Source organism: Nicotiana tabacum, chromosome 17, assembly GCF_000715075.1.
Source record: "Nicotiana tabacum cultivar K326 chromosome 17, ASM71507v2, whole genome shotgun sequence".
Lineage (NCBI taxonomy): Eukaryota > Viridiplantae > Streptophyta > Magnoliopsida > Solanales > Solanaceae > Nicotiana > Nicotiana tabacum.
In genome coordinates, this window is record NC_134096.1 from 94184931 (window position 1) to 94199269 (window position 14339).

The 14339-nt window shown below is 35.0% G+C and overlaps 1 protein-coding gene across 1 annotated transcript; it reads right to left on the reverse strand.

The window, feature by feature from the left end:
- Window positions 1-308: 308 nt before the first annotated feature.
- LOC107827285 (bidirectional sugar transporter SWEET6a-like) lies at window positions 309-2510 on the reverse strand. Its single transcript, XM_016654383.2, has 6 exons — window positions 2361-2510; window positions 1840-1876; window positions 1339-1555; window positions 1063-1224; window positions 817-936; window positions 309-700 (listed from the first exon to the last, which is right to left on the reverse strand). Exons 1-6 carry the CDS (start codon window positions 2404-2406, stop codon window positions 581-583), a joined length of 702 nt encoding a protein of 233 aa, XP_016509869.1. The 5' UTR covers window positions 2407-2510; the 3' UTR covers window positions 309-580.
- Window positions 2511-14339: the final 11829 nt, after the last annotated feature.

The following is a 14339-nucleotide window of genomic DNA, read 5'->3' on the forward strand; positions in this document are numbered from 1 at the left end:
CAAACTCGAATAATACTAACTGCCGATCGAAGGCTCAATACAACAGAAAGTACTCGTCTTGCATCACATATTGCTGCCCCATGTAAACATTCATAGAACTAGTTGGAATAAAGTTTATTCTAGAGGTGGCAAAATTCAATAAACCATAGATTAGCTCAAACTATTTCGCGTAAATTTAATATAGGACAAAGGAAGATAGAGTTTAAGAATTATTTAACTAAGTTATTAGAAACCATAGTACATTGCGCAATAACTGAACATAAAAAAAGCCAAGAATCATGGAAATTAGAGAACCGACGTCAAGATTTATATGTTCTCTATCGCATATGCCCAGTATATATAAGGAAAAAGAAAGCATGCTCAAAGAAATTTTTCTATATCTCTATTGATTAAAACTAAGTTTAAAGAATGTATTAACACTTGCTAAAACTTGCAGAAAACCGAACTATGAGAACGTGTAAAACATCCGGAGTGTAAATGCCGCATATATAATATTTCGAGGAATATAGGATAGGGGATAAAAGAAAAAGTAAAACAAAATTTAAGAGAATCATAGTCTTCTGTTGAGAGATGGGGGTAATCAAACGTTGTATACGAGCTCCACGGTAGGCTGCTTCTCGTCCTCTTTCTTTGGATTGCGGTAAATGAAGAGCAACAGCAGCTGAATCAAACCTAATAGTGCTCCAATTCCATTTCCAGTCTACACAATCACAGCATTACATCAAATCAGTATACAAATTCCAATTACAAAAAGGAATACTAACCGTACGGTGTTTGATTGGGTATGGAATTTAATCAGTAGGAAATTAGACTAACCAAGATGTAGGGGTCAAACTTGAGGAGAGCATAGGCGGCCCAGCAGATTCCATTCAGGAAGCATGCTATGGAAAGCCACTTAGGCAAGAATTCAGCGCTCTTTGTTCTGATTACCTTAAACTGTATTCAGCAAAAAACAAGAAAATTAGCCAGAGTACAAGTATAATATATGACAAAATAAACCATACTAGTTTGATATAGTGTATGAAATTGATCACAGCAGAACTAGGTAGAACTTGTACATACCATGACTGATAAAGGCGCTCCATACATACAAATTCCAAAGATGGTACAGATAATTCCCACGATCATGGTTCTACTTGCGGTGGTGTGCAAGCCTAGCATGGTTCCAACTACGATGGCTGCAAGGCCCACGATTTCCAAGAACAACATGCCAACTATGGTTTTCTGAGATTGAAAAACAAAAAGGGTCATGAAACCATATATAAGAGCTTAATTTTATACATATTTTAAAGTATAAATTCCGATTTAATTCAAAAAGTTTCTGGAGTAGTTAGTTACCCGATTCTGTTTGCCGGCGTAGCAGAAAAATATGGAAAGATAGCACAACTGCAAGAAGAGACCAACGCTGTTGATGGAGACAACAAGGGGGCTGTGGGGATGAACAAAAGGCATGCCGTAGAAAATCCACATCATACAGTTCATTGTAGAAGCGATGTATGGCCACGGGTGGAACTCCTCTACCGATTTTTTTTTGATGATTCGCCAAAATGTTGGTCTGATTACACAAGATTTTCAATTCAGATTAAATTGAACAGCAATAAATAATATAATATATATGACTTCTGGAGATATATTTAAAGTAATTTAAGTAGTATTTAAAATTTGAATTTTCTCCATTCAGATGCATAATTTGATGAACTAAGCGACAGAGAACTATAAATTAATCTCTTTACAAAATAGAAAATAAGGATTACGGTGCCTAAATTAAGTACATGTATTGTCATATGAAATAGATGGAACTTTAAATAAGCAAAGAGATAGAGAATGAAGGTATCTTACATTGGCGAAGCAAAGAGGAAGAAAGATAAGATATTGCCTGCACATTAGAAGAGGAGAACATTAGAGAAACTTTTATGAGCCTGATCATTACAAATTAATTTAATCAGAAAAAAACACATAATCAAGCATGTATATAAGCAAACATGCATGACGCCAGAACGCATGCATGCATGTATGTCAACAAACTGAATTCATACGTCCTATGCCTAATCGTCCAGATTCCTCCATCAGTTCTTAGATTACGTAGCAGAATATATATATACTACTTGTATACATGAAAATAATTGATTATGTCGCAGAAAACCGTAATCGGAATATCACAGAAAGCATAAAACCACGGTTCATTAGAAGAAATTTAACCAAATCGCAGTTTCAGAGCGGCAACTAGAGAATCAATTCAAGCAGTTTCAAATTTCAATCAACTTAAGCTACAAACAACTCTAACAGAGAAGCTCTCAACATATAAAATCAAAATCTGCATTGTGAAAAAACAGAATAGAAGAGAGGATTAAAGTGCGAACCAGCAATGCCGACGATGAAACGAATTTGATCTGCACTCATCGTCATCTTCGATTGCCTTTGAGAAACAGAGCACGAACGAACAGAGGAATTAAGGAGAAACGAAGAGAGTAAAAGTGTGTGAGTTGTGAGGGAGGGAAGAAGGGCGTGTTGATTATATAGATATCAGAAAAATAGCAGTGTTTGAGTTGGACTGCGCCGCAAATAATCCAGTTTTTAAACTAATTTGGATTCTTCTCTCTTTCTCCTTTTTCGTTTCTTTCATCTACTCGTCCTATTTTATCCAGAACTTTGTTTAAAATCCACTCCTATTTATACGAGGTTTATTATTTGCAATCTTTTCTATATTCTTTTGATTTTTTTATCTTTAACCTTTATCACTTTTTTTAAAAAAATTTTATTTTGACTTCTTGTTTTTAATTGCATGATTTATTCAAAATTTACTTGTATCTAGCTACCGCATACGCCTACTGATAATAGTTTAATTTTACGAAGCAATTATGTTAGTAAGATAGTTATTAGTGAATTTATATTATATACATTAAGTATATCAGTAATATTGTCCTATAAAGTTATTTATGCAACCAGACCCTGTATATATCTTATATGAAAAATGTTTTTACTTTCAACAGACCATCACGCAAAAAGAACGGGCGGTGGGTGTTTCGTTCAGTTAGTTACAGTAGGTTACGTTATTGGCATCCTTTTCCAACTTATTTGCAAATAAGTACCCCTTCCCTTTCCTAATTCCAATTGGTTACTAAACCAGCTACATATGTACCCTGGCGTGCAAGAAATTAATAAGAAGATAAAAACTTTGCTGAAAATCAGTAATCCTATTCTATTTACTTACTAATATAACTCATAATAATATTATTACTTGTAGGCCAACTTTTGATAGATAAAACAAGTAATCAATAAATAATTTACGCAAACTGATTCGAACACCATAATTATTAAAAAATATTTGAGGGACCAAAAGAAGTGGCGAATTTATATTATATATGGCCTTGACAAAACTTATAACTTCTTTGACGTATCACAAAAATAGGGAATTTGGAGTATCAGAAGTATGGGAAGTGCCGTCGGCGAAATTTGAGACAACATAAGTTATTGATGATTATCCGTATTTCCGTACCTCCAAGCTTTGCAAATTGCAAATGAACGACTCTTTAATTTCGTGAAATCAAACTTTCACTTGATCAAACGCAAGCTCTAATGCTAAAATTACAGCCAATGATAAGTATAATTCCCATTTGATATACATCTTTTCTTTTCAAAATTCTGGTACAATTACAACGTTAAGTAAATAAATGGACTTTGAGTCCAAGTCAATTCCAAAAATTACGTCACGAGGTAAGGATTGTCCAATAACATATAAATAACAATAAAAATAGTTCATTACATCAACAAATGTGTGACACTTAATACCGTCATCACACCCAGAAATGTATCTTAGAGCGTGGACAACATAATATGTGATCCAACACTAAATTAATAAAAAAAATGTGAGGAATCTAGCTTCAATATGTTTATACCAAATTAATATATAGTATAAGATATGTATGTTTCATACATACATCTATTATCCTTTAAAATTTTACTACTCGTGCTCATACAAGTGAAACGTTGAGCGAAACAAGTGAAACTGAAGCATATATATCATTATTAAGCACGTCGTCTATAAATACAAAATCTTTGTTATATCTATGTACTATTAAGTTATATCTGTGTAGTTATATGATGGGATGAACGAATTAATTTTTTTACTTTTAAATTATTTGACACGCGCGTATAATAGAAAGAGACAGAAGAAGAAAGAGCTGTATCTATGCTTATTTAGGCTCTTTAAAGCCGTTGGCCCAATTGGAGATTCTCACCTATTGATAGCCCAATGTGTTCTGGCTGGAAAACTTAGCTGAAGCTAAACTTACTAAGAAAATAATGACTCAGGACTTGGTGGGGAGAAGTGCACCAATAGTCACTTTTAAGCCCGATGTTTAAAATATATTCATAATTTATAATATATTTAAAGAGTAACCAATTCATGCAAACTTCAGGACTAAGTATTCAGAATTTTCTTAGTGTCCTGAATCTTTGAGCTGCTAATTTAAAATTCAGGACTAAGCGTCCTAAATTTTTGAACTACTAATTTAAAATTCAAGACATAAGATTCGAACTTCTGAACATAATTTTCGAATTTTAGTACACGATGTCTTGAAATTTGAACTTTGAGGTTTAAACTCTAGGGAGTCATGTCCTAAATTTGAGCGAATTGACTAATCTTTATATACATTGTAAACTGTGGATATATATTAAACAATATGCTTAAAAGTGATTACTGGGTGTCATTTGCATTACTAGCCCAATTAGCATAGACTTCACTCAAGTCATGACATTTTCACCTTTGTAATATATAACACAGACTAGCCACTTTTTGTTTTGCAATTGAAAAATAGTTACTATCATGAAGTTTCAAATTTCATATGTGAAACTCCACGACAATATCCTGGAGCTCTGAAATTTAATATAACAATAGCTATTTTTAATTACAAGAGTTAATAAGTGGCCATTTGTGAAAATGGTTGCATTGATTTCCCTTCAACAGTATACCAATTTGGCAGGTAGGAAGGCGAAAACCCAAGTTTGTTTAAAATTGAAACTGAAAGAAAAGCATGGAAAAAACTTATCATCATAAATTGTTATATCAAATCAATAAATATATAATACGTATCTTGTATACATATATACTTATATTATATATCATGGTCGATTAATATTTTGGTAACACTGTGAATTACCATTAATAATAACAATGAAGTATACAATCTAAAGAGCACCTAGCCACTCAACAGAAGTGATCTAGATCTCAGAAACCAATCTACTAATTACACAAAAAGTCTTTGTATGAACCTCCTACTTCTATTCATCTTCTTGGACTTGTTAAGTTTTTCTATTCTTCCTAAAAGTTCCTTTTTAATCTGTGCAATTACCAGCTCTTTTTGTACAGTTTGCCCTCTAAAGATTCTCCAGTTCCTAGCCCTTCATGTATGATATATACTCGCTTCCCATATTGCAGCTACCACTTTATTTTTACCTTGCTTCCAGTGCTTCCTTTCTATGTTGGCCAATACTTGCTGATAGTTACCAATCGAGATGTGAACACCAGTCCATTGGAACAGGGAATTATTCCACAAATAAGTGTTGATGAGATTCCTCAACATTATCATCACATAAACAATAATTAATATCTGCCACTGGAATATGTAGCTTGATTAATCTCTTCTTCAGCAGCAGTTTACCTTATAAAGCAACTCAAGCTATGAACCTATGCTTAGGTTGATCTACACCAGTCCAAAGAAGTCCTGCTGTCTCCAGTCTTCCATGTACCCCAATGATGAAATTATAGCAGTTCGAAATAGAATATTCACCTCCTATGCTTAGGGTGAACCTACCAATCCTTCATTTCCTCTTTTAGAAAGTTGAGTTTCCTCCAATACGAGTTGCTATCCTGTTGAGGTTTGTGATTCCAAATATTGGTCTCATTCTTCATATAGACCTCATGCGCCCATTTAGCCCATAGAGTATCTTTCTTCTCAATTACCTGCCATAGAAGTTTCCCAACAGAAGCCTTGTTCCATTCTTTGCATGCTTTGATATTTAGGCCTCCACACTTCTTAGGTCTACAAATTTTATCCCACGCAACCAGAGGAACTTTCCTTTGTTCTTCAGAACCACCCCATAGGAAGTCCCTGAACTTTTGGTCAACCTCTTTCAATATGCTTTGTGGCAGAATGAATATTGAACCCCAGAAACTATGAATGGAGAATAGAATAAAGTTTATTATTTGAAGTATGCCAGCATATGAGTGTTTCTTTACATAACCACATATAATCCTGCTAGTTATCCTTTCCACCCGTTGATAACACTCCAGCTTACTCCACTTTGTAAGAGACAATAGAAATCCAAGATACCTTATTGGGAAGTTACCTTGGGAGAATCCTATAACCATCAAGAGTTGCTCCTTTGTGAAGTCCTCTACACCAGCAAGAAATAAGTTCGATTTCTCCATATTCGCCACAAGTTCTGAAGTAGAACTAAAGTGAGACAGAGCTTCCATGATTCTATTTATAGAGTTCAGTTCTCCTATGCAAAATACCATAAGGTTGTCAGCAAATATAAGATGAGTTAACTCCAACTGCTTGCACATGGGGTAAAATTTGAAGTCAGGCAATTCACTCATACACTTAAATATTCTAGAAAGGTATTCCATTACCAGGACAAATAGCAAGGGGGATATTGGATCCCCTTGCCTAAGTCCCCTCCTACCTTCAAAATACCCATGATTTTCACCATTTACATTGATTAAAAATTTGGGAGTAAACTTTCCTGGGAACTTGAATCCCTCTAATATCTCTTTCAAGAACTCCCAACTAACTATATCATACGCTTTCCTCAAGTCGATTTTCATTAAATATCTTGGAGATGTCTTCGTGTTACAGTGTTTGAGAATATCATGACAGATGAGCACATTGTGCAATATTGATATCCCAGGAACAAATACAGATTGGTTATCAGCAACAAGGTGACTCACAACTTCTTTAAGTCTAGAGCACAACATTTTGGAGATGCATTTGTACAAAACATGACAACATGCAATAGGTCTAAACCGACTTGCTTGTTCAGGAGCACTGATCTTAAGAATTAGTGCTATGCATGTTGCATTTATCTGCTTCAGCAATTGTCCATTGTGAAAAAATTCCAGCACTGCTGCAGTTACCTCATTCCTTATTATTGGCCATGATGACTGAAAGAATCCACTTCCATATCCATCCGGCCCTGGACTCTTATTTTTATCTATATGGAATATAGCAGCCTTGGCATATTTCTCAGTAAAAGGTTTCAGAATCTCAGCATGTTTCGCAACTGAGAGGACATGTCCTTTCCTTATAAATCTACTAAATACTTTTGATCTAGTCCTTGCCTCATTCCCTAGCTAGTTAGTATAATAATCCACACAAATTTAAGCAACTATGTCTGAATCAGACTGCCATTTTCCTTGCTCATCCTTCAACTGTGTAACATCTTATTTCAACTTTCTATGTTTAATGACAGAGTGAAAATATCTTATGTTATCATCCCCAAGTTGGATCCAATTAGCTTTGCTCTTTTGCTGAAGATATATCTCAGCAAGATAAAAAGATTGCCTGAATTTTTGGTATTTCTCATGTTTCGCTTTCTGCATTATGGGATTCCGGATTAAGCTGCATCTTTTCCTGTATTGTCTGCAATGCCTCCCTATCTTCTTTAGCTTCTGTTTCAATATTCTAGAAGTACGCAGCATTCGGTGATCTAAGGTCCTTCTTTAATAACTTTAATTTTTTCACGACCTGCATCATTTGATATCCCTCCATTTGAGTATCCCATCTTCTGCTAATCACCTTAAGGAATTGAGGGTATTGTGCCCACACATTACGTAATTTAAATGACTTCCTGGATCTTTGTTTCTCTTCAGCCAAAACTATCTTCACTGGACAGTGATCACTAATACCTTTTGTCAGAAATTTAGCTTTACACATTGGCATATTGTCTAGCCATTCCTCATTAATAAAATCCCAATCAATCTTAGAATAAATTATCTGCTCAGCATGCCTATCATTCCAAGTATATTCCAAGTATCATTCCTAATATTTATTTTCAATTTTCTTTGTGATTCTTCATTCTTAGAGTTATTAATTTGATTTGATGTAAAATGTATTGGGAAAAATATATTATATGTAAATAGTTTTATTTTTTGGAATGTTTGTGTATGATGAGGGTTGGGTGGGGGAGGGAAATAGGTTAAATGACATCATTTATGAAATCCATTGCTGTTATTGATTGATTAAAAAAAAATTTCCCCTCAAACTTCATACATAATTTTCAATTTTTTTTCAAAAATTTGAAAAAGGGTTTTCATATTGGTTGAAATAAAACTTAAAAAGGTTTTAAAAAAGAAGTTGGAAATAGTTTCAGCAATTTTTGAAAATAATCACCGCTGAAATTATTGGGACGTCTTGTCATTGAGCTAAGAGTTTGTTATGTTCCTGTTTGACCAAAAAATATAGACATTGGTTCAAATAATTAAATTTATGCAAATAAGGGTTAATCTTAGCTAACAATAATATACTTAGATGGGGTTTTTAAAGAAGCAATAAATATCGTGTGGATCTGGTCGGGCAGTGGCAATAACATATAATAAATGTTCTCGAAATCAGGAGCAATAATGTAGCATTCAATAATAATGAACAACAATAAATGACACTTAAGTAAATAGGAGGAATGATTCACCCAATAAATGATGGAATAAGTGGATCTTCTTTCTAACAAAGAAGAGTGATAGATAATCCCTTGAATATTCAAATTATTCTTGGATTGGATGGAAAAGTATAAACCAGAATCGTAGAGAAAAAGGTGATATTTATATCTTAGCAAATGAGATATGATATTATTTCTCAAGTCAAAGTATATGCTTTTACAAATGAGTTTTGATATGCCCTTATCATTGTCTCTTTTTCTATTTATACGGAAAATGTTCCTAACAAAACCCTAATAGTACAAATGGAGAGAATACCCACTAGAATATTCTCTTTAATATCCTATCTTGAAAACTAGTCGTTACAACTCTGTCAACGATACTCAACCTCAACCTCGACCCTTGTTGACAACTCGACTACAACTCTCGTTGACTCTTCGACCACATACTTTGCTGCTTCTTGGGCCATCTCGACAAACGACGACTTAGAAACTCTTCCCTTAGTATTATCTTGACTTTAATATTCTAAAGGAATATTTTGACCCATACAATTAGTCCTTCCGCTTAGTGAGGTCGGCTTCAGACGGGTTCAATGAGCAGATTTTGTTCGTTGTGGTTGAAATAATCGAGCGAGCTGTGCAGATCATGGTGGTTACGGTGAACTGGCAACGTTGCCCTACGTGGGCCGCTTATTTCAAACGCTTCGATTTTCTCGATCGGTTTGTTGGAGTTATGCTGTCCACGAATTAAGATGACATCATGACGTCATGCGTCATTATGATGCAAATTTTGGATGTGTTGCTTCGTTTCACGTGTGACCCTTGATTGAATGATGGTAGCCTATAATCCCGTATTTTAGTCGCTTGTTGCAGTCTAATTTACTGCACTTTAATTGAGTTGGAGCTTTAGTCACTAGTGTTTTGCACTAATTGTGTGTTTTATGCCTTGTAGAAGTGATTCCGATCTATGTAGATGTTGTGGAATGAATTCATGCTATTTTGGAGCTTTGAAATTTGAGTAAAAGCCCAAGGATTAAGTTGGGATCGTGTTCGGAGATCAACGGATGATAGTGCACTTTAAGAACGAAATGAAGAATCGAGTAGGCATACTGCACTTTGTCTAGTAAAATGCACATAACTTTTAGCTCAAAAATCTGTTTGGGCTCCACAATATATCGTTGGAAAACTATTTAAAAGGGATACAACTTTCATGTTTTACACTTTCCCAAATTCCTAACTGATACTACCCTGGTGCGTGACCAAGTGCGCGATCGCGCATTGGGCGCGCACTTGGAGCAGAACGGTGTGCAAAATGAGCGACCAAGTGCGCGATCGCGCATAACCTGTCTGGGAAGAGTCCTATTTCGCTAAGAAAAAGGTAGTTTCATCCTTTTTTGTTTTGGGGACGGATTAAATACCCCCAAAACACTATTTTAGAACCACTTTTGACATACCTTAGACCTAGGGAGGCTAAGGAAAAGCAAGAGCACAAAGATTTCATCCTTCCTTCCTCACTCAAGATCCGGGTTTGGATTGTATTTATGTTTTCCTCTATTTTTATTTCATTTGTGAAGAACTCCTCCATGTCTATAGAGTAGAACCATTTGGGTTTTGATGGATTTGATATATTGATGGTTGTTTGTGGATTATAACTCTATGTTTATGTATTAGAATTATTTTTGGAAGATTTAATTATTACGTCTATGTTCAGTTGTTCTTGTAATCGAAAGAGGCATAACTTGTGATATATTTGCACTATGTTGTTGGTTAAGTTCACAGATTCTTCTAAGTAATCGAAAGAGGCTAGTTGAATCCTTGATTAAACCTAGTTAGGAGGATAATCGAAAGAGGTTCTCCTAAAGACCAATCTATTACGAATTATTGCATATCTTCACCGAGCTTAAATTGGTTCATATTGTAAGGTTGAATCTTAATCGAGAGAGTAGTTTCTACTAAACATTTGTATTGATAATTAAGTGAATTCGAGAGACTCACTTGAACATTAGAAGTGAATTATCTAGAGTTAGATCCCGAACAACTATCTTGCACCTATCATATCAACCCATATTTTCTCCCACCGATAACTTCCTTGCTTACCTTTGTTGAGATTGTCATTAGTCAATAATTTAGATTCTTATTTAGTTTCAATTCTTAATTGTTAAATCCCTATTGTTGATCCTCCTGGATAGCAATCGAGCTACGAACTACAAGAATAATATTTAAATCCAATCCTATGGAGACGATAATTATACTATACTATCTTTGACTAGCGAGCACAATTTGAGTGTGTATTTTGTGCTCGTCAGATTTTGGCGCCGTTGCCGGGGATTGGCAATCAATAGTGTTTGAAATAGTTTGTAGTGCTAATTCTTTTTTTTTTTGAGCAATCCACTAGGCGATGTGCCTAGGGCTAGTTTTTATATATATAATAAAAAACAAACATAAAGTAGCATGTTGTCTTACAAAGAGTAAGACCATAAGATATGTCTAGTACATAGATCCTATTACCAATTTTGGGCCTGTGATATCCAAAACTGATATTACATTTTGATCTAATATAAATATGAAGTAACAGCTCTAGAGCATGTATAAGAACTAGCTTATTATAGTTATAACCATTTTCTGCATTTGCTCGCATTTCAGTGCCATTGTGGTTCGTCAAAATGTAATTCTCTGCACTTGTGAATTCCAGTTTCACTACTTACTTCAATTGTATATAGAATCTGCATTCCATTGGTGTTGCAAAATGTAATGTCAAAATGTGGCTATTTGATGTTCCCAGCACTGCCCAAAACCAGATACGCGTGAATTGCATCCAAGTTTCGGGCTTGTTCCTTGTATGAAAACATGACATTCCTCCTAAATTTTGTTCCTTGTACATCCTACTTGTTGGAGATGATAATCTGCTCCATTTGGTATAAAGCAATTCTTCCGTATGACCAATGAAAAGGCATTGCCTCATCCTTACAAGACTAGGCAATAAGTCGAGCAGGGCTGTTTTGATAAGAATCTCGTGTGAATGCTAGCCACATGTTGATGTTATTTCTGTGTCAAACCATTCCTGGGAGATTGATATAGCACAGTGTACTTGTGTTTCCCTCCCCAGTACATCCTTTGATCCCTTTTTTGTTAGCCAAAATCCTGTACCTGTCCTCATTGTTCTGCATTTTCTGGGCAGATTGGCTGTTTCTTTTCCTTCTGAACCACTGTGTTTTACTTTGATTTTTGCCTGGATCCTTTTATGTGTTGTTGGACTAAGAGAAGAATTTTTGATCCATAAATAATCATTTCCACATGCATGGTTAGTTGTTTCTACTAAACACCATAATTGATCATAGTTGAAAGAATATATTTTGATTAAATTTGTGTGTATACTCCACTGATGATCTGAGTGATAACTAATGTGCCTTACTTCCTGTACATTTGAGATGTTGTTATGTACCTTGCAGCTGATTATGTTGGAAACTGATGCATTAAGGTAGTGAAAATTGGTGGCAATCCTTCGATGACTGAAGGTCCACAAGCCAGGTTCACTCAGTCGAGTATTGGAGATCGTCCATGCTTCCATGCTTGTGCTCACAAGTGACTTCCCTTCTTGGGAATGAGCACATAGTTCTAATACCACCCATAGAAATTTAATCACTTGATGAGGCATGGTGACAATAGCTTTTCCTGCAAAAAGGAACACTATGTTAGTCAAAAACCAGAGTACTATGACCTCTTCCCTAAGGATTCGATCGCAGCAGTCCATATGATCTCCTGCCCTGCTTTTAATTCCCATCTTCCTAGGGGTGTTCAAAATCGAACCGAAATCGAAAATCGAACCGCAAAAGTGACTTAATGGCTTACTGGTATCGGATTAACGGTTTAACAGACGGGGAACAGATTAAAATTTTTTATTAACGGCTTATCGGTTTGGGGGCGGATTATTCAATTTTCTTATCGGATATATATATATATATTTATCCATATTACTACTATATTTATTTTTTATCTTTTTAGTTTGAGTGGGACACCTAGCTTTCCCTTTAGCTTTATTTCCTGATTTTCCGTTCTCCTAAATCCTAATCCCTTTCCCACTTGATTAACATTTAACATTTATAATAGTTCCCTTTAGAAACCCTAGCATCTAAATTTCTAAACCCAGCAGCTAGCCCTCTGGCCCCTCTCGCCTATCCCTCTAGCAAGAAATTCTCAAACAACAATCACGCACAGTCGCACACACGCATAGCCAGCAGAGCAAGGAAAAAGGAAAGAGGAAGTCAAAAAATGTATGGCCATGCTTTGCAAGTTAAAGATTCATAATCAATTCTAATCATTCGTTTCTTCACTTCAATTGAAAATCGGGTTGATTTTCAGTTAAAGAATGTTATAACACAAGCCTAGATAATATTTGAGTTGATAAATATTTGGTTGATATTCAGTTAAAGAATGAAGTTTTTCTATATGAGTTGATAAATAGGGATAACTTTTCCATTACTTATTAGCAGAATCTTTAATTGAATTTTCTCAAACTAACTATTGTTCTGTCTTAATTTGATCTTGTGTCTTTCTACAGATAGTTCCTTAATTTGTCGCATGGCTGAAAATATACAAAGTCATAAGGTGATGGGTGAAAGTGGGGCTTCTAATTCAAATGCAATAAGTCAAGCTGAAACAACAGAGTCAAATATAACCATGATAAGTGCAGGTTTATTGCTTTGTGAAGCATATGTAATAGCTTTGTCTATCATGATAAGTGTAGGTTTATAGTATCACCAGATACTCATGTTAACACTCATGCTATCTGATTCTAAAGTATTCTAAACTATCCTATCTATGAGTTTGGTGAGAAGATATTCTAAAGTTCATACAATATACTACAGATATCTGATTTGCTTGTTATTTACAATTTGTTTTCTGGTCAGTTTTTTATGGTACTGGGGTAGAACTCATTATGACGTAAATACTTACAATTGAACTAGTTATGTTTGGTTTAAGTCATTGAAGTATTATATTGATAGTTGATTCCAGTGTAAAACAGTTCTATTTTGGTCCTTGGATATGTTTGTGCTGGTGGTGTGACAATGTGGTCAGTTGTCTTTTATTTTCTTTCAGTATTGTGAGCAATACTTGTTTTTAGGGTCTAAAACATCAACTTTCTTTGTTAATTGTAGGCCTGGATTATGCAGATCCAAAGAAGAAGAGCAATTTTGTTGGTAAAGTTCTTATGACTGCTGTGCTAACAGCACTATGCATTCTTATGCTCAAGCAGTCCCCATCTTCTAATACCCCAAGCAGTCCACATTCTTATGCATGAGACGATAAACATCCACTTGAATATAGTTGATATATATGCATGAGAAATGTTAAATGTATGAGAAATGTTGACTGTGCTGAAGTATGTTAAGTTTCAATCAACTGAAACTAGACCGATAACCGCCCGATAATCGCCCGATAATAGCTAAACCGATACCAATCCGCCCGATATCTTATCGGGTGGCTAGCGAATTAATACATTTAAAAGTCGATAACCGATAAACCAAACCGTTAAGAGTAAATAACCGCCCGATCCGCCCGATAAGCAGCCCGACATCTTCCCTTTCTCCATTTCCAGCCAACTACTCCACCTTGTTACCTCCTCATCTCCTAATTTCTTGCAACTCTTATCCTTAGATATGGGCATTGTAGTTTGTCATTATTCACTA

Excerpts from the sequence above, each read along its gene's own strand:
- LOC107827285 (XM_016654383.2), bottom strand. The coding sequence starts at position 2,406 with ATGACGATGAGTGCAGATCAAATTCGTTTCATCGTCGGCATTGCTG. Across the intron at positions 1,556-1,839 it reads TTCCTCTTTGCTTCGCCAAT|ACCAACATTTTGGCGAATCA; the intron begins GTAAGATACCTT and ends TTGTGTAATCAG. Across the intron at positions 937-1,062 it reads GAGCGCCTTTATCAGTCATG|TTTAAGGTAATCAGAACAAA; the intron begins GTATGTACAAGT and ends TGCTGAATACAG.